General features: G+C 43.6%; 1 protein-coding gene across 15 annotated transcripts in view; it reads right to left on the bottom strand.

Annotated features, from left to right (window-relative positions):
• The window catches only part of KDM6A (lysine demethylase 6A), a 269,102-nt gene that overhangs the window by 110,656 nt on the left and 131,468 nt on the right, over positions 1–26,978 (bottom strand). For 14 of the 15 annotated variants that reach the window (XM_037902842.2, XM_043538113.1, XM_037902856.2 and 11 more), the window contains one exon: positions 7,638–7,758. The exons of the other annotated variant lie outside the window; for it this stretch is intronic. In XM_037902842.2, coding sequence (XP_037758770.1) covers positions 7,638–7,758 — 121 coding nt within the window. The remainder of the gene's footprint in view (positions 1–7,637; positions 7,759–26,978) is intronic. 15 annotated transcript variants of the gene reach the window in all.

Below are 26,978 nucleotides of genomic sequence, written 5' to 3'. Positions count from 1 at the left end.
GGCCTGAAAATAGCCCAACTTTCTTAACTTCAAAAAGATGACACAGGGCCATGATGCTACACATCTTCACTCATGTATTTTTGATTCAATAATGGGAGCATGGCAACAATAACTCCCTAATTTTTCAACTTATTACCCTCACAGTAGTTTACAAGTTACAAACTCAAATATGATACCACAGGTATTCCAACATATCCTAAAAAAAGGAAAAAAAATTAAAGGCATTACAGTAAGTTGAATAAGTGATGGGATAGTGATTGATTGATTCTAAGCAGATACCTTTAACGTGCATATGTAGAACTGATTAATGCAATTGTTTTTAATTGTTCACTTTATTAATATAATTTCATAAGTAAAGTTTTATGAATGAAACTACATTCATTCATAAAACCAGGTATCCCAATAACTGGATAATTGACAATTAAACTGCTTGTTAAGAGCCACAGCTGTTCAAGCATCTGCCCTTGTAAATTTCATTTTCAATCCAATTGCTGCTTAAATCGCTGAAACTTGCACTATTTCAACATAATCAAAAAGGCTGACAAAGGAGGTACTGTCGTCATCATGAATAGATAGGAATATGAACAAGAGGCTGCTAGGCAGCTCTCCAACACCACTTTCTACAAGCCATTACCCTCTGATCCCACTGAGGGTTACCAAAAGAAACTACAGCATTTGCTCAAGAAACTCCCTGAAAAAGCACAAGAACAAATCCGCACAGACACACCCCTGGAACCCCGACCAGGCGTATTCTATCTGCTACCCAAGATCCATAAACCTGGAAATCCTGGATGCCCCATCATCTCAGGCATTGGCACCCTGACAGCAGGATTGTCTGGCTATGTAGACTCCCTCCTCAGGCCCTACAGTCCCAGCACTCCCAGCTATCTTCGAGACACCACTGACTTCCTAAAACAAAGAAGGTGGATACAAACTATAGTCATCTCTCTCACAAACTGGTTTTCCAACCTTCATGTAACTGGGCAGGAGTTCTGCTACACAGTACTCATTGGGCTCCATAAGTCTCTTTTGTAGACAGCAAAAGCACCAAATGAGGTTGTGTGGTTGATGTCTTCTAAAAATGGGATATGAAAAATCCACCCACCTATGTCAGTAGCGAGAAGCAAGGTTTCCACTAGTGGGGGAGTTGGAACAGTGTTTGCAAAACCATGAATTTCTGTTAAATGAGCGCTTCAATTAAATACATTTTTCTACTCTTTGTTTGTGACAATAACCTACTGAATGAGAATTCATGCAATACCGACTTCTCCAGCCTCAAGATGGATAGCTCTAGTGACTGTAAAGCTGCTCATAGCTTTCCCAAAGCCAGAGTCCAACTCATCCTGAGAGAGAGTATTTTTCCAGTCTGATTATGATCATGATCATGATCAGGTCCAGATTAGGGCTGTCAAGCAATTAAAAAAAATTAATCACGATTAATCGCACTGTTAATAATAGAATACCATTTGTTTAAATATTTTTGGATCTTTTCTACATTTTTAAATATATTGATTTCAATTACAACAGAATGCAAAGTGTACAGTGTTCACTTTATATTTATTTTTGATTACAAGTATTTGCACTGTAAAAAAACAGATAGCATTTTTCAATTCACCTAATACAAGTGCTGTAGTGCAACCTCTATATCGTGAAAGTTGAATTTACAAACGTAGAATTACGTACAAAAAAACTGCATTCAAAAATAAAACAATGTAAAACGTTAGAGCCTGCAAGTCAATGCAATCCTACTTCTTGTTAAGCCAATCGCTCAGACAAACAAGTTTCAGAGTAGCAGCCATGTTAGTCTGTATTCGCAAAAAGGAGTACTTGTGGCACCTTAGAGACTAACCAATTTATTTGAGCATAAGCTTTCGTGAGCTACAGCTCAAGTGTGCCACAAGTACTCCTTTTCTTTTTTCAGACAAACAAGTTTGTTTTCATTGCAGGAGATAATACTTCCTGGTTCTTGTTTACAATGTCACCTGATAGTGAGAACAGGCGTTCTCATGGCACTGCTGTAGCCTGAATCACAAGGTATTTACATGCCAGATGCACTAAAGATTCATATGTCCCTTCATGCTTCAACCACCATTCCAGGAGACATGCGTCCATGCTGATGACGGGTTCTGCTCGATAAGAATCCAAAGCAGTGCGGACCGACATATGTTCATTTTCATTATCTGAGTCAGATACCACCAGAAGAAGGTTGATTTTCTTTTTTTTTTTCCCCTGGTGGTTCAGGTTCTGTAGTTTCCGCATTGAAGTGTTGCTCTTTTAAAACTTCGGAAAGCATGCTCCATGCCTCGTCATTCTCAGATTTTGGAAGGCACTTCAGATTCTTAAACCTTGGGTCAAGTGCTGTAGGAAATCTCATATAGGTACCTGCTTTGCATTTTGTGAAATCTGCAGTGAAAGTGTTCTTAAAATGAACATGTGCTGGGTCATCATAACATGAAACATAGGACAAAATGCGGGTAAAACAGACCAGGGGACATACAATTCTCCCCCTAAGGAGTTCAGTCATAAATTTAATTGAGGCATTTTTTTTTTTTAAAGCGTCATTAGCAAAGAAGAAACATGTCCTATTGAATGATGGTTGAAGCATGAAGGGGCATACGAATATTTAGCTATCTGGCATATAAATACTTAGCAATGCTGGCTACAAAAGTGCCATGCAAAAGCCTCTTCTCACTTTCTAGTTTTGTAAATAAGAAGAGGGCAGCATTACCTCCTGTAAATGTAAACAAACTTGTTTATCTTAGCGATTGGCTGAACGAGAAGTAGGACTCAGTAGACTTGCAGGCGCTGAAATTTTACATTGTTTTGTTTTTGAGTGCAGTTATGTAACAAAAAAAAAATCTACATTTGTAAGTTGCACTTTCAGGACAAAGATTGCACTGCAGAACTTGTATGAGGTGAACTGAAAAATACTATTTCTTTTATCATTTTACAGTGCAAATATTTGTAATAAAAATAATATACACTTTGATTTCAATTACAACACAGAATACAATATATATGAAAAAGTAGAAAAAGATCCAAAATATTTAATAAATTTCAATTGGTAATCTATTGTTTAAGAGTGCAATCAAAACTTTAGTTAATCGCATGAGTTATCTGCGATTAATCAACAGCCCTAGTCCAGATACTGTGTGTCAAGGTCTCCGGCATTCAGTGGCATTCCACTGTAACAGACTAGAAATGCCATAGCAACTTCATATAAATTAAGAAATGGATGATTTCACTGATTAAATGTAAAACAGATTATAATAATCAATATAGTATTCTTAGTGCTATTTGTTTTAGTGGTTGGGAATAGGACTGTTGGGGAGTCTGATAAGTTATGAAATGGTTTAGGATTGTGCAGTAAATATTACCTGGCTGATTCTGTTGAAGTGATCAATAATAAAGTAATGACCTTTAATAGTCACAGAATTTAAAGCCAAATCAACTACTCTGACCTACTGTATACCACAGACCACTAACGCATTTGTCATCATTATACTTCAGAACTAGCACCGCATTGTGATGAATAGGCAGCTCATGCCTCTCAGATATTTCTGAAGAGAACACTGCACCAGTTCTCACAAAGTTTGTCAGAGGAATATTTTCTTTACAACCATAAGGACTAGAAACATTTTTTTAAAGTGTAAGCTTAAAGTCTAGAGCAAAATTCAATAAGTGCCAGATTTTGTGCCAAATTCTGGGGCCACAATATCAGAGTACAAAAGGTCCTAATTATAATTTACCAGTAAAAGTAATGATTTTAAAAAGCATTCTAAAAAGAGGGTTGATTTCATGCTTTGTAAAGAGCACCACTCTAATAATTATCCTTATAATCCGAAACCTTAAAATAGTAAAAATTATTTATGTTTAAAACTGCTTACATCAAATATAGATGATTTATGTTAATGTTCTAAAATTGTGTACAAATCATGGAAAACATTGACCTTTCCTCTTCCTTTCCTCTTTGCCTCAAGACTCCTACTGATGATGACTCATCTCTTGGCATTAAAAGACCATTACTTTATTCTTAGCCATAACAAACAAACACGAAAGTTTAAATACCATCAAAAACTATTATGGTATTTCAGACTACATTAAAAGAACTGTGCTATAATTTGTGGGGCCCCAAACAGCCAGAAGAGATCATAATATGGAGAGCTGCCTCCCCTTCCTGCCACACTGTCAAACAGGAAGACTAAACTGAACAATGAGTTGCTATGTCAGCACAAGGCCCCAGATAATTGTTCATTCTTAAGGCCAGCTCTGTTAGTTATGAACAATCATCTGAAGCTGGGTACATCTTATTACTCAATAATTGTCCTTTAGTGTCCTGAATCTTTGTACCAAGGTCCTCACAATATAAGTCAAATGAATTCCAATATTCCAGGATGTGGGTAACTCATCTGCCACTGTCCCTCCAGAAAAGTGGAATGTTCATTACCCATGAAAACTTCCTACCTCTACCTCTTGGTTAAGACTCCTTGGGAGGTGCAGGGCCTGGGACATTAGAAACTTGGTGCCTATCCGCCGTGGGGTGCTCCCCCTGGCTCCGCCCAGGCCCCATCCCCACTCCACCCCTTCCTCCAAGGCCCCACAACCACCCTGCTTCTCCGCCACCCAGTTCCGCCCCCTCCCCCAAGCATGCTGTGCCCTCCTTCCCCCTACACCCCAGCACCTTTTGACGCTGCAAAACATCTGATCCGTGGCAGGCGCTGGGAGGGAGGGAGAGGCGCTGATCGGCGGAGCCTCCCGGGGGGGGGGGGGGTGCTGAGGGGAGGGAGAGGTTCTGGTAGGGGGGCTCCTCACGCGCCCCTCCCCCCCCGCCACTCGCCTCCCCGTTGGCCTCCTCACTCTGCTTGCCTCACCTCCCTACCTGCAGGGGCCCCCCAGAGCGTGGGGCCCAGGGCAGTCGTCCCGATTTGCAATACCCAACTGACGGCTCTGATCACCATTCTACTTTCTTCATCTTTCTTTCTTTGTGCTTTCCATTTAGGGATTTTTTTTTCCTGACCTGTGCAGTCTCTAACCACAACTCTGTGTGAAACTGCAGAAGTTCTCAGAGTATGACCAGTTAGACTCACTGTACAAAAGTGTAACTTGTGTATATATCTGTAACTATAGAAACATACTATGCAAAAGCACAGTTTAATGCAGCATCAAGACTGATACATGTATATTATACAAAGTGCTGCACACACAGCAACTAAGAGCAAGATTTTCAAAGGTATTTAAACACTTAAGGATGCAGGCAAGTACCTGGTGGGATTTTCGAAAGCACCTAGACACATGTCTTCCATGGAGTTTAAGGCAACTAATCACTTCCTGATGAGGCATTAGAAAGATTTGGTCCACAGAGAATCCTGATGGTCAGACATGTTTTTGTTTAGCCAAATTACAATGGTTTAAAAATACTTAGTACAAATGCATTATTTTAAATCAAGATTTTTTTAAAGCAACTATCTCCTAAGGTTACAGTGGCGCTGTGCACACATGAAAAACTTCTCACTCCATTTGATATCTGAATGCAACATGTGATAGACCACAGCTCTAAGGAACCTCTGCCTCATTCCAGATATCTGAAGATTTATACAGAATGAGGGTAGGCTCCACTGAAATGAAGAAAATTATTAACAAGATTGCCATCTGTAAAACCAGGTCAACTGATTTTCCATCAGAATAACTTTGCCCAAGAAGTCTACATTAACTTCTGAGTATGTTACAATGGAAAATACTGAAGTAATGAACCAGTCAGGAAACTACAGTTTTTATGTTCCCAAGCCTATTACACTATTGAGTTTCACTTTTTAGGAACAGCAAATACTAAAAAAAATGCAAAATATGAAGAAAAATAAGCAGATTTACAACCAACATAGCAGTATAACATCAGTTACTTATGTCACAAGTTTCAGAATCAGCTTTGTTACATATCAACTTTCCTTGTTACATCACAACTAAATTCAGTGATAGAACTATATCAGATGGCTCAATGGTAAGAGTTTAATATCCAGTTTATAGAAACAGCTTTGTTTTTCTAAAAGTGAAAATTTTAAAAGTGAAAATGCTCAAAATTTTCTCACTGCATAATTAAAGATAAATTAATATTTCCTTGTAAATTAACTATTACATTTTTTCTGTGCCAAAACCATTCCTTAAAAAAATTCATCCAGTCCTCCCTTCCTTTTTTGGCCTACACTCATAAGATCCAATGCCATGTGCATGCCCCAAATATAAAGGAATAGGGCAAAATGGTACAGCATTCAAGACTACTCATGATCTGCCAAACCTTTAGCCTTTCCCAGCCCTGCTTTGTCACTTCATTTCTCTCTCTCTCTCTCACACACACACACACACACACACACACACACCCCTTTCTTCTAATCAAAGTTACCCACTCTGCCTGAGACTCATGAGCTGGGATTTCTTCTCCTGACAGGAAATGGAAAAGCTAGTTGCAACAGTGTCCCTGGGTATTACAAAGGTTGAGGTAGAAGTACTCCTCTGATCAATGCTCTACTTCCCTCTTTGATGATGTGCTTCAGACAGCAAGCAGAATGCAGATCTGAGGAAAAGCAAACTGGCAGAAAGTGGAAAGCAAAGCAGTTCTACATTCCCTGTGCCCAATATTTTTTCTTATTGGATTTAGGCAAGTTGAGTTACAGAGTGCAGAATGAGATAAAAGAAGAACAGACATACATATAGAATCAAGAGGGTTTAATATACAGAAATATAGCCTTAAAATTACATTTCACATTCAAATATTTGCTGCCCTGCAATGTGGATTCCATTGCATAACAGGAAGTTCCTGTAAAAAAATACTTCCTTCTTCCAGGACAGGTGAATTTAAAGTTACACGTTTATACTACAGAGTGGGAAAAGGAAGGACTGGAGAAAGCAAGAGCAAACAAGACAAATGATACGTAAGGAGAGAAATTATGGAAGGCAACCAAAGAATGAGGCAGGAGGAGGGACAGAAACGGAAGGAAACAAAAGACGACACAGAAGTTGGAGGTGGGAAGAAGTATTCTACACTAAGAAACAGTTTCTAACTGATCAGACAGTGATTTCTTTCCCTAAGAGGTCATTCAGGCACTAGGAAGTGTAAGAGTAATCAGGATGTACTGCCAGGTAGGAACATTTTAACAAAATAAAAAGATGAAGGGAAACTAATTTCATTTTGAATAAATGCTTCCTGACTGCACCAATTCCTAAACATTTTCTCTTTGCTTTCAATGGGTGAGACTGAACGGAGGAGGGAAAGATCTCTAGAACCCCAAACTGCCAATGTTAGTCTCTCCTTTACCATCCTCTCCATCTCCCTTCTATACACTTTCCTTCCCCATAATGTACTATTTTTGTTAGAGCACTAACCCAAGAATTTGTACACTCAATTTAAACTGTTGGAATGCCAGCGCCCACCCACAGCTTTGCCAGGCTTTTCATTTGGCACTTAAACACCCTCTACTGTTACCCTCTCTGAGAGGCTGTACAATTACTCAAATATCATGTATAAGGATACTTCTACTTTCAAAATTACGATATTACTAATGTAAGCTTACAGATTATTTGCCGTTTTAAAATGCAATGAAATTTGCAATAATTGCCAAACAGAACTTAAGAATTTTAAAACCTACCTTTAAACTAGACTCATAGTCTGTATTCACTTTGAACATAAGCCCAAGTCGCAAATGAATTTCCTTGGCTCGACAAAAGCTGGGATCAACATAAAGCACCTCCTGAAATGCTTTAATCGCCCTGGAAAAACAAATATTAAAAAATTGCAACATTTTATGCAATGTTACTTTATAATCAGTGCATGTTATTTATTTATTTGTATTACATATTAAAAAATTAAAAGCAGAAAACCGTTATGGGTAAACACATCAAGATCAATTTTATGTAGAAAGGTGGTAACTTCACTTTTTTGTTGCATAGTTTTCAGTGTTTAACTTCAAGTGTTAAAAAAATCTGTACTTCTAACACCTTAATTGTCTACAGATCTAACCTAAAAGTTCAACCCTTTCCATTCAGTAAGAGAAATTGCATGACTTACTGTCTGTTTTGGATTAACATCCCAATTTTTTTCATTTCAGGAAAGGTGGACAAAATAAGAAGAACTGGTAACAAAAGTATTATAACTTTTAAGAACAAAAATGCGTAGACGGTCTGCTCCAGCTCTGCCTCTGCTCCTGGCTGGTTACAGCTACCTGGGAGCAGAAGCTGCTGGTGAGAGTAGGAAGACAGAACCAAGATTAAAAGTTCAGGAGCGATCACCCACCACTCTCACAGTGGCCTCAGGCACCTTCACTTACAGAACTCTATCCCCCACTCCTCAAACACACCCCACCAGCTACTCATCTGCCTAAAGAGTCAACTGCTGCCCAAGTTCTCACTCCAGCATCAACCACCTCCCCTCCAGTTACCAAGCATGCTCCTATACATTTGCTCATCCCCCTCCATCCTCCCCCTCCCAGCCAAATACGTGAACAGTGTGGTAGGAGCAGGATCCTGTTTCTCTTTTCGATCCTTGGATGCTTCTGCTATTCTAGAAATGAGAGAAGGGTGAGAAGGAGGTTCTGATTGTACTTCCTCATCCTTCCCACGCCTGCTCCCACTCATGTTGGAAAGCAAAAATCAGTTTGTAAGGAACATCACTTGAAGCTACACAAAACTTGGCAACTACAGTAACACAAACGCAGGATATTTTTTCCTAGACTATTTTTAGTCACAAGACCTGTCTATCTTAGACAGAGATGGTAAACAGAAAAACTGCACACAAGCAACTCTACTTGCAAAACCCCTCTGCTAAGGCACTACCAGTGGCCTTTTACCCACGTAGTTGCTCACTCTGATTCTTTGTTGCAGTATTGTTGTAGCTGTGTTGGTCTCAGGATATTAGATAGACAAGATAAGTGAAGTCTTTTATTGAACCAACTTCTGCTGGTGAAAGAGGAAGCTCGAAAGCTTGTCTCTTTCCACCAACGGAAGTTGGTCCAATAAAAGATATTACCTCATCCACCTTGTCTCTCTTACTCTTGGTGTCAGTCCTGCCCTTGGCACACTATAGCCCTGTCTACATGAGGGAAAAATTATGTTTTTTATCTACTTGTTTAAAGATGTTTTACCTAATATATTATCTAGCATATTAAATAATTGGCCCATCGACTTTAACAAGGTTTTAGCTGGCAACTGTAAACATAAGACTCCCAGCTACTTTTCCTAGTCTAGACAGAGTCTGTATGACCTTGTATCCTACCAGTACTCTCACCTTAGCCAAAGTCATGATGAATAAGTTTCCTCACAACACTGGCAAAAATATACTCTAATTGATCCCAAGATTCAGGTTCACACTATACAGGCATTTTTACCACTGCCTCATTTAATCTTGCACTGGAGCTGCCTGAGTGGGCACTGGAGAAGAATCACCATTCAACCTTCCTATGGAGTTAGCCATACTAAAGTAAATGAATTAAAACAAACATTTTATTATAAACATTCCCAATATACAAGTATGTTCACCTTCATCAGAGGAAAACTATCAAAACTGAAGTACCAAAAATTTAACTTTCCGTTACCCTTTGGTTTGTGAATATACGTATATTAACATGCAAAAAAACTACATTAAAAGAACATTTGGGTGCTTGACTTCGCAACCTTAAAGTTAGATGTCAGAATTAAGGTTACCTGTGCAACCTTTATTCAGCCCTCTTATGAGTATTCATAGTGATACAATCGTTAATTACACATACTATTTTTCCCCCCACAGGAACCCGCCTCATCCAGTGCACAAAATGGACCTACTCTAGGGATCAACCAGAGTGTGTAGTGAAAGAAGCTGTCATCTGTAGAATCCCTGCCTCATTTGTTGCAGAAGCTGGAAGGTGTGTAGTAAATGAGATAGGTGATTTCAGGAAGAGAGAAGACAATCTCATGGTTAAGACAGCTGAATGCCACTGCAGTGAGATGGAGTGGCCTCCCTCCTCTGGGGTGAGCAAGAGTCCACTACACTCCAGGGGGCGTGGCCGGAACTATAGAAGGCAGGCCCTGCAGCCCAGTGGGGGCAGAACCTGCAGAGGACGACGACGCTCCGCCTGTTCTTCAGCAGTCCGCAGGGGACCCTTAGCCTGGCTGTGCCCAAGTCCCGGACGCTGACGAGGACTGACCTGGAGTGCCCACTGCCGTGTACCCTGAGGAGCCAGACAAGGCCGGGAGGCCAGAGCTACTAACCCCTGGGGAGGCAAGAAGTAGACCATGGGCAGCCACCGTGCCGCCAGCTGCAAACCAGGTGCGGCTGAGTTGGCGTGTGCAGCTGGATCCCTGCCGATGCAGGGGCAGCCAACCCTGCCCCTGCTAGGGCCCTGGGCTGGGATGCAGTGGAGTAGGGTGGGCCCGCGTCCCTGCTGCCTGAGCCCTTCAAGCCCAGGCCCCAGCCTACCTATAGGCCAGAGGTGGACAAACTATGGACCGCGGGACCGTCCTTCCTGGCCCCTGAGCTCCTGGCTGGGGAGGCTAGCCCCAGACATGCTGCTCTGAGCGGCATGGTAAGGGGGCTGTGGGGTTGGATATGGGGCAGGGGGTTCTGGGGGACAGTCAGAGGACAGGGAGCAGTTGGATAGGACATAGGTTATGGGGGGGGCAGGGGATGGGGAACAGGGGGAATTGGATAGTGGTGGGGTCCCGGGGGCCCTGCCAGGGGGCAGGGGTGTGGATGTGAATAGGGGTCGGGGCAGTCAGGGGACGGGGGGGCAGGGGGAGAGTCGGATACAGGATGGCATCCCTGGGGGCGGTTAGGGGCTGGGGTCCCGGGTGGGGTGGTCAGAGGACAAGGAGCAGGGAGGGTTGGATGCGTGGGGGATTCTGAGGGGGGCAATCAGGGGGCGGGAAGTGGGAGGAGTCAGATAGGGGGCAGCGGCCAGGCTGTTTGGGGGGCACAGCCTTCCCTACCCAGTCCTCCATACAGTTTCGCAACCCTGATGTGGTCCTTAGGCCAAAAAGTTTGCCCACCCCTGCTATAGACTGTTTGCTGGTTGCCTGAGCCCTGCCCAGGCTAAAGCCAGCCTTTAAGACTATTGTTTGCTGGCCACCTGAACCTTCACAAGCCCAGGCCCCTGCCTGCATATAGACTGCTTACCCACTGGCTGCCTGAGCCCCGCCCACGCTAAAGCCAGCCCTGAGACTGTTTGGTTCTGGATTGCCTGACCCTTCTCAAGCCCAGGCCCCAGCCTACTTGCAGCCTCGGTTTAAGCGACGACAGTTTTAGTCGCCCAGATCGGACTAACCCCTGACAGGGGCTGTGTGTCGCCCTGCCCCACTGGGGGCTCTAGACTGTACTGCGGACTCTGATTCTGGCCAAACAGGACTGGATCAAGTGGCCTCCCTCCTCCAGGGTGAGCGAGGGTCCACTATAGCCACCCTGAAGAACTGGATTCTAACTCTGCCTCTGCCTCACAGTTCCCATGTGATATTAAGCAAGTCACTTAAGCCAAACTTTTCACAGGTTGTGTCACTAATTGTGTGTTCCTCATTTTCTGGGCGGTCGACTTGAGTTTCTGGGGTCCAATTTGCAGAAGTGCTGAGTGCTCGTAGCTGCAAATGAAGACAATGGGATCTGTGCTTTGAATATATGAAGTGCTACAGAATGCTAACTTTGAAAAAAATCAAGCCAATGTGTCTTAAATTGGACACCTAAAATTAGTGGATACCTTTGCACTTAAACTCTGTGTCAGTTCCCCATTTCTAAAATGCAGATCAATACCACCTCTTCACACAAGGGTGGTGTTACCATAAATTCATTTCTGTCTATGAAGCACTCAGATACTGTAATTATGAGTACCATGGAAAAGCCCATAAGAAAAAAAAAATACTTTTTTTTTGTTCAGAGCAGGATTGGACTGTGCAGTAAAATAAGGTCTGGGGCCACACATTGAACAAGGAGGAGTAAAAAATATATAGTTTTGTGCACTGTATGAGGCAGGCGTCCTGTAGAAAAAACAGTATGCAATCAGGTAATTAAAGATCAGGTAATCATGAAGCGTGAGTGTAAGGAGGCCAAATTAAGGTTGCACAGGCAACCGTAATTCTGGCATTTCCTAACGTTTGAATGCTTGACTCTGCAACCTAAATAAAGTTCTTTTAACAGTGTGTTTTGGCCATGTGCACTTTTTAAAAAAAACCTAGAAAATTAAACTGAAGTCATAAGAAAATACTAGTTTTTATTACTGGTTTGTAAGTATGTTTGTCAGAATTGCTCTTAAACTACTGTCTTACTCCAGTAAGGAATGCTGGTTGATTAATTTTTTTAAAACAAATATTTTAAACACTAGTAATGCTGTCAGTTAGACCCAACAACTTTGGGAACATCAGAAAGCGAAGATTAAATACAGATACAGTTCAATTCAACTAGATGCCTATGGAATTTGTTATTTCTCCTCTGTTTTACTTACCGAGTTACAGGTTTTAATATGATGCACAGGGCTGTAAGAGCTATTGAAGTCAATGAGAGTCATGAAGCTAACTTCCTATTCACTTACTTGACAACATACCCATTCAAAGTATACATTTATTACATGGATTAGTCTACTCCAGTGCTTTAAGTTTATAGACTTTTAAATTCCTGTAAACAAAGTATTAGCAGTAAAAGGGAACTCTCTCCAACCCAATGAAGTATTCACCAAAATAAATACTGTAAACCAAAGGTTAGGTTGGTAAAATGATTCTTCAGAGATGATCACAAATAACTGGATGTTATGTAAGACGGTGTAAAGCCTTGTTATAAAAATACATCTCTAACATTAAGTATAGAGTAAAAGGGATATGCCCAATTTAAATTGAAAGGAAGATGTGCTAAAGCTCACTGTCTGCACTGTACCTAATGGTTTAACATTGTGCACAGCTTTTTATGTGTTATAATTTGTTTTAAATTATTGTTCCAAATCTAAATTAAGAATGGGTTCTGTGTGTCACACTGTTCTATGAATATCAAAGAGATACATATACCTATATCCTGTCATAATGGATTTTCAATGTCTTTCCTCATCCCAAAATTTATTTATAGCATGAATATTTTTAAATGTTGACCTAGTCATCAAAGCTAGGGCACTGGGATCAGCTATAGCTTAGGCTGCCAAATAGTTCCCCCTTTCAAAAGCCTCCCTTGCCACTACCACTGCCACACTTTTATACAGTTAAGGAATTTTTGACGATAAAAGTAAAAAATATACCTTCCTCACTACAAAAAAATGTACAATCCTCTTTTGCTCAAATATAGTGCTGAAAGCACTGATTGCTAGATTTGGACTTTCTGCCTAAGTGAGAAGATATATTATTTTGAAGTGCCTTTTAATATTTCAGTGGAAAGTAATTTTGATTTAGCAGCTAAAGAGTCTCTAGAGAAAAAATGTGCTTCATCCATTTGAAATAAGCTTTGTTTTTAACTGTACCAGTACCTATAAAGAACAATCTATCAGTTTTCTAAAAGGCAAAATGTGATCCACATGTGGGCATGGCTATATATTTTTTTAAAATAAAGTTTAGTAAAGGTTTTCATCTTGAATGAGGCAGGGGTTCATAGGAGGATGCCTCATTTAATGCAATGTTAAGTTGTGCACTGAATGCAACAGAGAATTACAACAGCTCATTTAGCATGCATAGAATTGTGTGGTAAACTTTATAAACCCTGGGCATAAAGGTTTGTGCCTACTACACAGAATTAAAGACTGCAAGGTGAACACACACGAGGAAGGGGGTCTTTGACTTAGTATGCAGCTAATGTAGATTGGACAATAGTGGAGTTTAGTGAAAGTGTGCCTAATTATGGAAATTTTTTCCCTCTTAAAATGGAAATCCATCAAAAACTAAAAGTTCAGAATGCTTTCGTAAACACATAAAAACTAGGAAATTCCGGGGACAATGTTGCACATTGAACTTCAACTGCCCCCGATGCATTACAACATGGACTATAACCATATGCAAATATCTCAAATATAAATGCCCAGACAAAACCCAACATTACGCTTATAGTAAAAAGTACATATTGGTAACTTCACAATTAAAAATATTACGGGACTCTTGTAATTATCTCCAAAACAAGCTTTACAAACCCAAAAATTCAGACTTCAATATTTCTTTTTATCCTCATCATTTGAAGTATGGCCCCACGTCTTATTTAATTTAGATCTTCCAAGACTGGCACTAAATATGAAATTAATTTCTTCATGGGCTTTTCTATGGAAGCCCATCAATGTAGTATCTGAGCCTCACAAGCATCAATTTATCTTCACTATTCCTCTGAGATAGAGTATCATCACTTTACAGACAGGGAAGTGAGCTACAGGCAGATTTAAGGTAGAAATTTGTAGCATTCTCCACTAATTTTAGAATGATTGCACCACAAACTTGACATATCTAGTTTTAAAGAGTATTAGCATTTTTATAGCACCTTTAAATGGCTGTGCAGGCCTTTGAACATATAACTAACCCTCAAAATATCTGGGGTAGGTGGGTAAATATTATCCCTATTTTACAGATAGGGAAACAGACAGAAAGGCTATGACATGGCTAAGGCCACATGGTGAATCAGTGACAGAACAAGAGATTATAACCTGTGCTCACTTAACTCTCAATCCTGTGCTCATTGCTCCAGACTACACTGCCTTACTATCAGAGTAGCTGAACATCCACAACTTACATTCACTTCAATTGCTGTTGTGAAGGCTCAACTTTTGAAAAACTACGCCCAAAATGTTACAAATTGGAACACAGAAAAGGAGGGACAAAAACAGAATTAGTAACTACCTGCAAATTTACACAAACTTAAAAAATTAACTCATTTTCTGAAATTCTCTTATATTCAAAACTAATAAAGTATACCGTATATACTCATTCACAAGCCAAATATTTTTGGTAAAAAAGTGACGCATCAAAGAGCGAGGGTCAGCTTACAAACGGGTCTACACCAAAATCTGATGATTTTAAACTCTAAGATATTCAATTCAATAATTTCAAATACATTGACATTTTGTTTACCTGGAGCATCTGCAGGCACGAAGCCCCCCAGTTCCCTGTGGCCGCAGTTTGTCGTTCCCAGCCAATGGGAGCTGCGGGAAGTGGCGTCACTTCCCGTAGCTCCCATTGGCTGGGAATGACAAACCGTGGCCACTGGGAGCTGAAGGGCTCTGTGTCTGAGAATGCTCCAGGTAAACAAAACATCCCAACCCGCCAGCGGCTTATCCTGATGGGCCGGGAGCCAAAGTTTGCCAACCCCTGAAACATAGGATCAGCTTATGAATGGGTAATACAGTTTTTACCATTTTTACTTATCCATCTTGGGGGGGGGGGGGGGGAGAGGGGGGGGTCGGCTTATGATCGAGTATATATGGTATTTTAAGTAATTCTGCTTTGAGAACTAAAATGGCTTTATTGGGTCCAATTTTTATTCGCTCAATGATTTTGTATCAAATATGCTGAGTTTACCAATCAAATGTTTTCCTACATACAAACTCAACCTGGAACTAGAACCAAGCTGCATTCTTTCCACTCCGTGTATCAAACAAAGATTCTGCAGACCGAATTAGACCCTCAGTTATAGCCATACAACCCTTTTGTCTTCAATGGGTTTGCAAAGGGGAAACTCATTAGAATTTAGTAAACTTAGAAATTAGATTTTATTGATATACAAAGATTAGAATCCAACTCACTCATTCGTAACTGTGTTGGCTCTCTAGGACTAACAAATTGAAAAACATAATATATTTAACAAGTGTTACTGAAATATTACTCAAAATGATTTTAAAATAGGGGACCGTAAATACTATGGTGCATTTTAAATTAACACGTATAGTTGACTAATGTATATAATTAAGAAACAAGTCAAGAAAGAGATGAAGTGAGTTATTTTGTATTCTATTATCTACACCCCAGACATGGTTAGAGACACACTGCAGGCTATTCAACATGATCACAAGATCAGTATTACCAAAGGCAAATGTTCTAGTAATATCAGCATCAATACTCAGACTTCAGTGCTAGGAGTCATCTAACACCACTAGACCAGTTTCTGTCCCATACGCAGGTCTGTATCCAGAATTATGTGGGCCAAAGAGACTTGCAGTTTCTAGGTACTCAACTGTCTTGCCTCAAAGCTTTTCTATGATTTAACCAAAAATGAAAGATTAGATACTGGATGATAGCCAAATTGTTGCCAAATGTGGGTTGCTTGCATGGAGACCACTTAACAGCTTCCTTAAGAGACATCTTGGCTTTCCTAAAGTAGGAGATAATAGTCTCTACCACCAATTAACCAAACTCTTCCACATTGATCTTTGTTAGCAATAGACTTTGCTCTCCCCTAGGCCTTCAGAAGACAGGAAGGACATCAGAGACAGGAAGGACACTGAACCAAAGGGTTCCCAACACCTTTGAACTCACCAAAAGACAACTTAGGCACAGATTTGTTAAGGTATTTAGGGGCTGCTGTACCCAATATTTCAATGCTTAACTCATGTAGTAGCCCAAATGTCATTTTCAGAAGGGAATTAGGCACTTAAGAGGGCCTTAACCTTTGTTCTCTCAGTATACCAATCAGCACCCACAGCAGACTTGTACTGAATCTTCTTCTTTATTTGATTCATAAACTAAACAAATTTAATCAAAAATGGAATGGATTCCACACTGTAGCCAACAGAAGCTATCCACTACCACATGAATCTGGTCAGAGACTTTGCTGATGCTATGGTATAGGCAAAGAACCTCTGGTTTATCTCCTGCACAGCAACAAGAAAAGAAACCAAACATTCTTTATGACACAAACTATCAGCTCCAGCTCAAGACTTTCACCACCAGTGCTCTAGTGGTCTTTCTGCCTACCTCATCTATAAAACAAGGTGGCTAACAAAGATGAAGCTGGAGAAGAGGATACCTATGGGCTGGCCTATTAATGAAAAATGATGCTCCACATCCTACCAAAATCTCAACACACACCACAAATCCAAACTATATTTTGATCTAGAACTACCATGAGTAAAATCAGCTTTGAACTGGACAATGGAGCAGATAAAAGCTGTTTGGTATCACGCAATAGCATCAACTGAACTATCCTTAAAGCTAACATTACCAAGTTTAAACAAAACATTTAAATTAAACTACAACTAACCTACAAACTAGTAAGAAAGAAAGAAAAATAAGAAGTAAAAGTAAAAAAGTAAGAAAGTAAGAAAAGTGTATTACACTGCAATGTTTAACTGAAGGACTGTTCTGAGACTCAATTTCTCCAGCATTAGGAAAATAACTAAGGCAGTTGGAGCCATGGTCCCTTCTTTTCATGGTTCCTAACCCTTTCGAGTCCTGCAAAAACCTACTACAAATTTAAGAGCCACTTTTGACAACCTGTACTGGAACTTATCCAGTTTTATGAATATAAGCAAAATAGTGTTAATGTAGTCATGTCATTGCAATACAATGAAAAACTTACCACAGGAATCTCAAACTCATGGCCCCACGGGGCTCCAGCAGTTTTGGGGCTGGATCTCTCCCTTGGCCCCACCTGCCACCCCCGGATGCTCCCCCCAGGCGATTTAAAATGGCCTGGGGCCCCGGCAGCACAGCACAGTGGAGCTAAGTGGTGTCTGCTGCTCACTCCACTTGTCTGCTGGAGCCTCCCTGCGGCCCCGGGATGGGGCAGGGCTATGCCTCTGCCCCGAGTGCCCTTGCGGCCAATGGGAAGCTGCAGGGGCAGTGCCTGGGGGCAGGTGCCCCATGGCCCGGTCCATCTTGGAGCCCCAGGTAAGCACCACACCTCCCGACCCTCTCCCAGAGCCTGCACCCCCACCCCTTTCCCACACACCCCTCCAGCCCCCAAACTCCCTCCCAGAGCCTGCACCCCCTCCCCACACACCCCCAGCCTCCAAACTCCCTCCCAGAGCCTGCACCCCCTTCCTCTTCCCAAACACCCCCTCCCAGAACCTGCATCCCCACCCCCTGCCCCAGCCCAGAGCCTGCACCCAGCACCCAAACTCCATCCCAGAGCCTGTACCCCAGACCTCTCCCCCACCCAAACTCCCTCCCAGAGCCCAACCTCTCATCCCTTCTGCACCCAAACTCCCTCCCAGAGCCTGCACCTCAATCCCCTACCTCAGACCTCCTCCCTGACCCAAACTCCCTCCCAGAGCCTTAGGCAGGTGGGTTCTGGGCAGGATGAGTGACATTAGCTCGCTGGGAAGATTTGAGAACTGGCATTGGCCCTAAGGTAAATTAAGTTTAAGACCCCTGACTTAACACTTGCAATCTTTGTATATCAATTCCTCTGCTTACAGTACCATGTTAATTAAAAGTGGAACATTTTTTGAGGTTGATTTGAAGCAGAATCTCTAAGCATTTCGCAACAAATGTTAACAGCAGCCAACAAAAACAAATCAGTTCTTCTCCAATACTGTAAAATATTTTGGTGTTCTGTACAATCCCAAATAAGACGACTTTGTTGCATATGATTCCAGAAGCAGACCAAGAACCTTCCTTTCCTTTACTAAGTTGATATGTTTTTCCCTCGAGAAACAGTCATTTGGCCTGATTCTGTTTGTACTATATTTACTTTTTAAGTATCTTTACAGTTTAGATTCTTCACGATTTCATTGAACAGATTTTTTCCAAAGAGTATACACCAGAATATGGGTTCAATCTACTCTTCAATAAATGCAAGTCTTTATTTTGGATATGTGGAGTTGTACTTTCTTTATGAAACCTCCTTGTAAGAAGGTGGCACAATTTGCCCTGTTTATTCTTGTAGATTACAGAATGAGGCAGCTGCCATATAAAAATGGGGGGGGGGGGGGGAGTCACCGAAGTAAGGAAACTTATGTCACATTGTTGTAGATATTTCTATTCACTGCTAGCTGCTAGGCTTTTGACATCCAGTTGAGCACCTCCTACCAACAGTCCCCTTCTCATCAGCTGGCAAGAGCAAATGGGACAAATGCCCACTTTTGCCAAAAAGGGGCTGGTGGGGTGAGTGGCAGGACTCAGACCAGCCCTGTGCAGGGGAGGTGGTCAGGGAATGGCTTGGACCAGCTCCATGTGGGGGAAGGAGGGAGAGAGCAGCTTGGGCCAACTCCATGCAGAGGAGCAGGTGGGAAGAGAGGGGCTCTAGTCAGCAGCTCAGCACAAGGGGGGAGGGAGGTGGGGAGAGGGACTCCATGAGTGACTCCATCGGCAGGGGGAGAGGAGGAGAGAAGAGAGGTGCAGCAAGCAGAGCTCTGGCAAGCAGCTGGGCCAGCTCGGGGGGCGGCAGAATATGCTCACTACCACAGCTGGGCTCAGGCTTCTGGCCTGGCCAGGGGGAAGGGCCTCAGGGGGAAGAGGAGGAATATGCTGGAGGGGCCCTGGGTCAGGGGAGAGGAATGGCAGGGGCCAGAGTTCCAGTGATCCTGCCGGCGGGCCCCAAATTGGCCAGAGCTCCCGGGCACAGGGCCCATCGGCCCATACGGTAATCCACCAGTGTTTTTAATGGGCTTGGTTCTCTGCAGGTAGAACACCAGGGTGCACCTGATGTCAAGGAAGTGCAGTTTCTTGTCCCCAGGAGAGGCATGAGGTTTTGTAAAAATACAGGTAAGTGAACTGATTGGTTGATATGGAATTTGGACACAATCTTGGGGAAGAATTTGGGGTGTAGCCGGAGGGACCTTCTCTTTGTGGAATACCGTGTAAGGAGGGTCTGCCATCCTGGCCACTAGTTCACTGACCCTTCTGGCTGAAGTGATCGCTATTAAGAATGCCACTTTCATGGAGAGGCAGGTCATGGCACGTGTCACCAGAAGTTTGAAAGGTGGGCCTATGAGAGTTGACAGGATGAGGTTAAGGTCCCACTGGGGTGAGAGTTTGATGACCAGTGGGAAGGTTCTGAGCAAGCCTTTCATACATCATACTGTCATCAGGTGAGTGCAGATAGCGTGTTCCTCCACCAGGGGGAAGGAAAGCATTAACTGCTGCCAGATGTACATAAAGCGAGCTAAGTTCTAAACATGTTTTTAGGGCGAGGAGATAGTCAAGGATAACCAGAATGCCCAACATAGCAAGGGAATGGTGGTGGTGGCATTGCAAAGCTGAGAAGCAGCACTGTTTAGCCCAATACCATATTCTGGTCAACTCTTTCCCTGGTCCTCTCTCCTGGACTGAGGCAGAGCATCCAAACACCAGGCCATGAGGTGGAGTGAGCTCTGGTTGGGGTGCCTGAGCCTCCCATGGTCTCGAGTTAGGAGATCTGGGAAGGGGTGGATCCTGATAGGTGGGCATGTGGACTATCTTAGGAGATCCATGAACTGTAACTGCCTGGACCAATAGGATTCTCGGTGGATGATGGTGGCTCCATCTCAGTGAATCTTCTGAGCAACTTGAGGTATGAGAGGCATAGAGGGAAAGGTATATCAGGGGTCACCGGGCCAGGGGAGCAGGAGAGCATCACCTTCTGGGAGTCATTGCCTATGGCTCCCCTGCAGCAGTATGAGAAGCTTTCTGTTTGTCTGGGATGCAAAGAGGTCCCACAGGCGAGTACCCCACTGTGCAAAGATGTTGGTCAGAACTGTTCTGTGTATTTCGCATTCGTGGTCTGTCAAAGTTCCTTCCCCATTCTGAACTCTAGGGTACAGATGTGGGGGTCTTGCATGCATTCTTATTCTTACCAGCTTAGGTTAAAAAACTTTCCCAAGGTACAAACTTTGCCTTGTCCTTGAACCACCAAGTGTTTTAAACAAAGAACAGGGAAAGAGCCCACTTGGAGACATCTTCCCCCAAAATATCCCCCCAAGCCCTACACTCCCTTTCCTGGGGAAGGCTTGATAAGAATCCTCACCAATATGTACAGGTGAACACAGACCCAAACCCCTGGATCTTAAGAACAATGAAAAATCAATCAGGTTCTTAAAAGAAGAATTTTAATTAATTAAAGAAAAGGTAAAAGAATCACCTCTGTAAAATCAGGACGGTAAATACCTTAAAGGGTAATCAGATTCAAAACATAGAGAATCCCTCTAGGCAAAACCTTAAGTTACAAAAAGACACACAAACAGGAATATACATTCCATCCAGCACAGCTTATTTTACCAGCCATTAAACAAAAGGAAATCTAATGCATTTCTAGCTAGATTACTTACTAACTTAACAGAAGTTCTGAGGCTGCCTTCCTGATCTGTTCCCAGCAAAAGCATCCCACAGACAAACCCTTTGTTTCCCCCACCCCGCACTCCAGATTTGAAAGTATCTTGTCCTCTCATTGGTCATTTTGGTCAGGTGCCAGCTAGGTTATCTTAGGGTTTTGCCTCTGGCCAGGAGGGATTTTTTAGGACTGTATACAGAAAGGTGGTTACCCTTCCCTTTATATTTATGACATGGTCTATGTAGAGACTTCTGCTTAGTGTGTCCACTAAGGAGTTCTGAACTTCTGGGAGGCATGCAGTCTGTATAGTAACCTGATTTCTGACACACCAGTTCCACAGTCTGACTGCCTCCAAGCATAGGGAACAAGAGCTCACTCCTCCCTGTTTATATATACACACCATGGCGGTGATATTGTCTGATAGGATTTTCACATGTGGAGGGAGCATATGAGGGGAAGGAAGTTTTGCAGGCTAGAGAAGCTGCTCTGAGTTCCAGCAAGTTTATATGCAGTCTGGCTTCCTGTGGTGTTCATGTATCCTGAGTTGTGTGGCGGTCCAACTGAGCACCCCATCCTGTGTGTCTGTCACAGTGGTGTCCCTCATGGTAGGGCTGAAGGGGGTTCCCCACCATGAGCTTGGTTGGGTTGGACCACGAAGCAAGAGAGGCGAGAAATCCTGAGAGAACTGTGACTTTGGAGTCGATGCAGTCCCCGGTCAGCTGGTAGGTCAAATGGAACCAGGCTTGTAGGCATCGCAAGCGGAGCCTAGCGAATGGTGTCACATAGGTGCATGCGGCCATATGGCCCAAGAGGGAAAGGCAACAACACACACTAGTGCGGGGCTTGCAGGTAATGCAAGTGACCAGGCTGCACATAACACAGAATCTGTCTGCTGGGAGGAAAACTTGTGCTGAAACCGAGTCTACCCTTGCTCCTATGAAATTTGTTGTCTGTGTGTGTGACAAAATGGACTTGTCTAAGTTTATGTAGATATGTAAGAAGGTATCAAAGAGACTCTGTTGCAAAGACAACTTCATGTCAGGATTGTCCCACTAGAAGCCAATCGTCCAGGTATGGGAACATGGTATGTCCCTGGCATCACATCTGGGTCGCTACTACTGCAAACACTTCCATGAAGACCTTTGGTGCTGTCTCACGACTAAAAAGGGAGGACAAAACTGGGAGAGCTGCTGTCCAATCCTGCACTGTGGGAACTTCCTACATGATGGATGAATGTCCACACAGAAATATGCTTCTTTTGTGGTGAGAGCTGCGAACCAAACTCCCTCCTGAAGGGAGGGATTATGGATACCAATGAAATCATCCTGAATTTCAGCTTCCTGATGAAAATATTGAGCTGTTGAAAGTCCAGGATGGATCTCTGCCCCAACCCTTTTTTGGGATGAGGAAACATGGGGAGTAGAATCCTCTTCTCTGATATTTAGGCAGTACACTCTCTTTCGCACCCTAGTGGACTATAAGTCTGCCTCTTGTTGAAGAATCAACTGGTGGGAGGAGTCCAGGAGCAGGGCTAGGGGGGAGAAGTTGTGAGGAGGGAAGAAAAGGAACTCTATGGAATATTCATGAGGGATAATCTCCAGAACACAACGGGCCGTGGTGATTTTGCTCCAACTGTGGGAGAAGAAGGTGAGGCGGCCTCCAAAGATATCAGGTGGTGGAGGAATCTGTGGTGGTGCGCACGTCTTGACTTGTATGTCAAAAGTAGCCTTTGACCTATAGCTGGAACTACATTGAAGATGTGATAGTGGCTGAGCTGGGAAATGGCTCTCCGGGATCTCAGTCACTTGGGAGGATGTTCAGGTAGACGCTGGTAGTAGGAGGGATAGGAGGAAGGTGACCTTGGTCTGAAGGCTGTGTTTGATGTTTTCTCCTGGAGGCTGGAGAATAGACTCCCAGGAACTTCAGAGTGGATCTTGATTCCTCAGCGAATATAGATACTCGTTCGTCTTGTCATTGACCAGATTGGACTCGTAGAAAGGGAGGTCCTGAATGGTATTTTGGACCTCTCTTGGGAATCCAGATGACTGGAGCCAAGAGTCTCTATGCAGGGTATGCCCCGTGACCAAGGACCGGAATGAAGTATCAGCTTCATCATCAGTATCATCGCAGCCTGGAAAGTTACCTTTCCCACCAGCCTCCCATCGCCCACCAAAGACTGGAAGTGGGCCTGGTCTTCCACAGAAAGTTTGTCTTTTAACTTTGCCAGCCTGGTGTAAGTATTAAAGCTGTAGTTAGCCAATAATGCCTGGTAGTTGGCGATACAAAACTGAAGGCCTGTGGAGGAGAAGATCTTCCTGCCCAGGAGATCCAGCCTCTTTGACCCTTTATCTGGCAGAGTGGATTTCTGCAGGTGCTGCCAAGCCCATTCCGCTGCCGCTTGCACAACTAGTGAATTAGGGGCAATGTATGTAAAAAGAAAAATTGGCCCCTTTGGCCAGCACAAAATAGTATCTCTCTGTTCACTTTGGGGTACGGACACACAATCCTGGCGTGTGCCAAACTGTTCTGGATAGTTCCAGTATGGTGTCATTTATGGGAACAGCCACCCTGGATGGTCCCTTTGGCTGTAAAACATCCAGGAAACTGTATTGGGAGTTCTGGGCCTCCTCCAACAGGATTTGCAAGTCGGTAGCCACCCTCTGAAGTAGATCTTGATACTATCAGTGGTCATCTCGTGGAGAGGGTGGGTAATGAGGTTCTGGTCGGAATCGCAGGTGCCGGCTCAGCGTCATCCTCCTCATACACCTACAAATGGCTGACAAGATGGGGAAGAGAAGGAGGTTACTTTCCTGTAACTGAAGATACTTCAAGATGCGTGGTCCTTATCTGTATTTCACTGAGGGTTTACGCATGTGCACTGTGTGTCTGGAGCCAGAGAATTTGAAAATAGTAGTGTCCGTTGGTTTGCACATGCGCACTTGCCCCATGGTTACGTCTGAGCTGATAAAGGGCAGGGTGGACTGACCACGTCTCCAGTTCCTTCTCCACCGCAAATCGAACAGATCCACAGCAGAGGGGAAGGACAGCGGGAAGTGGAGTACAGATAGGGACCACACATCTCTAATAACTTCTAGTTACAGGTAAATAATTGCCTCTTCTTTTTTGAGTAACAGTCCCTATTGTTTCAGAGTAACAGCCGTGTTAGTCTGTATTCGTAAAAAGAAAAGGAGTACTTGTGGCACCTTAGAGACTAACCAGTTTATTTGAGCATGAGCTTTCGTGAGCTACAGCTCACTTCATCGGATGCATAGCATATCGTGGAAACTGCAGAAGACATTATATACACACAGAGACCATGAAACAAAACTTCCTCCCACCTCACTCCCCCGCTGGCAACAGCTTATTACACCAAGGGTAACTAATTAGCAATAACTAATTCAAAGGAGGGTGCAAGGATGAAGATGGATTGGTTGAGCAGAGGACAGCCACACCGAAAGATGTATCCGTCGCAGAGTTCTGCGCCAAGGCATAATGTGCAGCAAAGGTATGTACCGAACTCTACGTGGCTGACCGACTGGTGTCTCGAAGTAGTACACCGTGGAGGGTGGCCATACTCGACATCTGGTCTCTTGTGGAATGGGCTCTCACTCAGAAGGGGGAGGCAGTACCAATAACTGATAGATCGTACTGCATCCCAAAATCCACATGGAGATTCTCTGTATAAAAACTGCTTACTCCTTAACTCTCTCAGCTATTGTGATAAACAATGTCAGAGACTTTCCGACTGGTTTTGCCTTCTACAGGAAGAGGGCCAAGGCCAAGGCCCAGCAGACATCAAGTGAGTGAAGCTGTCATTCCTCTGCCGAGGCGTGAGGCTTTGGAAAGAAAGCAGGCACGGGCTGATTGAGATGAAACTGGGATACACCCTTTCGTAGAAACTTGGGATGTAGGCGCAGGAAGACTGTCCTTATGGAAAATGGTGAAAGGGGGTCCCACCCTCAAAGCCCCAAACTCACATACCCTCCTCGCCGAAATAATAGCCACAAGGAAGGCAACTTTTATGGAAAGGAGGGACATAGAGCATGAAGCCAGCGGTTCAAAGGGCTGTTTCATTAGTGCTGATAGGACGAGGTTGAGGTCCCACAAAGGAGCGACAGGTTCTATGGGTGGGAAAGTTCTGAGGAGGCCTGTCCAAAACCTAATAGTCAACGGGGATGTGTAAATATGGAGTGTCCTTCCATGTGGGTTCGAAGGCACTGATTGCCACTATGTGGACCTTGAGAGTTGAGGGCAAGCCCCAATGTCTTCAAGAACAGGAGGTAATCCACAAGCAAGGGAATCTCCACTTCTCCATTTGGCACCGTAGGAACACCTAGTGGACTCTTTCCTGATGCTGGAGACTGTGTCTTGCATTTCAGATGAACACTCCTATCCTAGTGAAGATGCCCATCCAACAACCATACTCTGAGGTGAAGCATCTACAGATTGGGGATGTCTGATCTTGCCTTTGTGTTGCATTAGCAGCCCAGGGAAAGTAGAGATGGGAAGTGGGTGCCAGGCTGACATGCAGAGAAAATTGGGAAACCAGAACTATCTTGGCCAGAATGGGGCAATCAGAATGACTGTGGCTCTCTCCAACCCAATCTTGTGGAGTACTTGTGGCAGGAGTAGTACAGGGGGTAAGCATGGTTGATCTGGTCCGACCAGCAGAGTATCAGAGCATCACCTTGAGAGTGGATACTGATACCGTTCCCCCTCCACCTCCGGAGCAATATGTGCTGCATTTGTTGCTGGTGTGGGAGGCAAAGTGGTCTCTGGTCGGAGTCCCCCAGTGGTTGAAGACGTCGCTTACTATGGTGTCATGGAGTTCTCACTAGTGATCGGCCACGAATCTTCTGCCGTCCCTAACCTCTGTTTTCCAGAAGCTGGGAATGGGAGACAGGGGACGGATCACTTGATGATTACTTGTTCTGTTCATTCCCTCTGAAGCACCTGGCATTGGCCGCTGTCGGAAGACAAGATACTGGGCTAAATGTCCCTTTCGTCTGACCCGGTATGGCCATTCTTATGTTCAATAAAGTCCTGCAGTTTGCACGCTGAGGAAGTCATATTTGGCCAACAAGGCTTGGTAGTTTGAAATTCGGAACTGGAGGCTAGCTGACGAGAAGCCCTTGAGTACCAGAAGGTCCAACCATTTGCTCTCCTTATAAGCTGGGGTGGAGCGCGGGTGTTGCTGTCTGGACCATTCAGTTGCTGCTTCCACTGTGAGGGAATTGGGGGGGAGGGGGAGAGGAGGAGGCAGGGGTGAGAAAAGAAACTCAGACCCCTTAGCCAGTATGTAATATCTCTTTTCTGCCCCCTTGTGGGTAGGCATGCATGTGGCTGGGATATGCCAAGATGTTCTAGCTGGCTGGAGAATGGCACTGTTGATCGGCAAGAGCATCCCTACTTGGTACTGAGGAATGAAGGATTTCCAGGAGCTGATGCTGCTTGTCCTATACTTCTTCTAGGGGGGTGTAAAGGTCATTTGCTACCCTTTGCAGGAGATCTTGGAATTGTCTGGGATCCTGGGTATAGTCCCCAGAGTAAAGAGGGTTTCCCTCCGCATGGGAGTTCTATACTATGTACAACTAATATTGCTAAACTACAGGATAACTATTTACAGCAAACATATATAACTCATTTAGAGACTGGAAGAGCAAAGGAGGACAGAGTTCTGACTCAGGCCATGGGGTGATAAAGCAGCACTGGAATGGAGTCCCCAAGCACCCCCACTTATGCCCTCAGTCAGGAGCATGAGAGAAGATACTGAGCACGGTGCAAGTCAACGGACACTGCTTGGAAAAACTTACAGAGTCAGGCACACGGCATGCAT

Source organism: Chelonia mydas, chromosome 1 (assembly GCF_015237465.2).
Source record: "Chelonia mydas isolate rCheMyd1 chromosome 1, rCheMyd1.pri.v2, whole genome shotgun sequence".
Lineage (NCBI taxonomy): Eukaryota > Metazoa > Chordata > Testudines > Cheloniidae > Chelonia > Chelonia mydas.
This window is presented reverse-complemented; position numbering and strand designations above follow the sequence as displayed.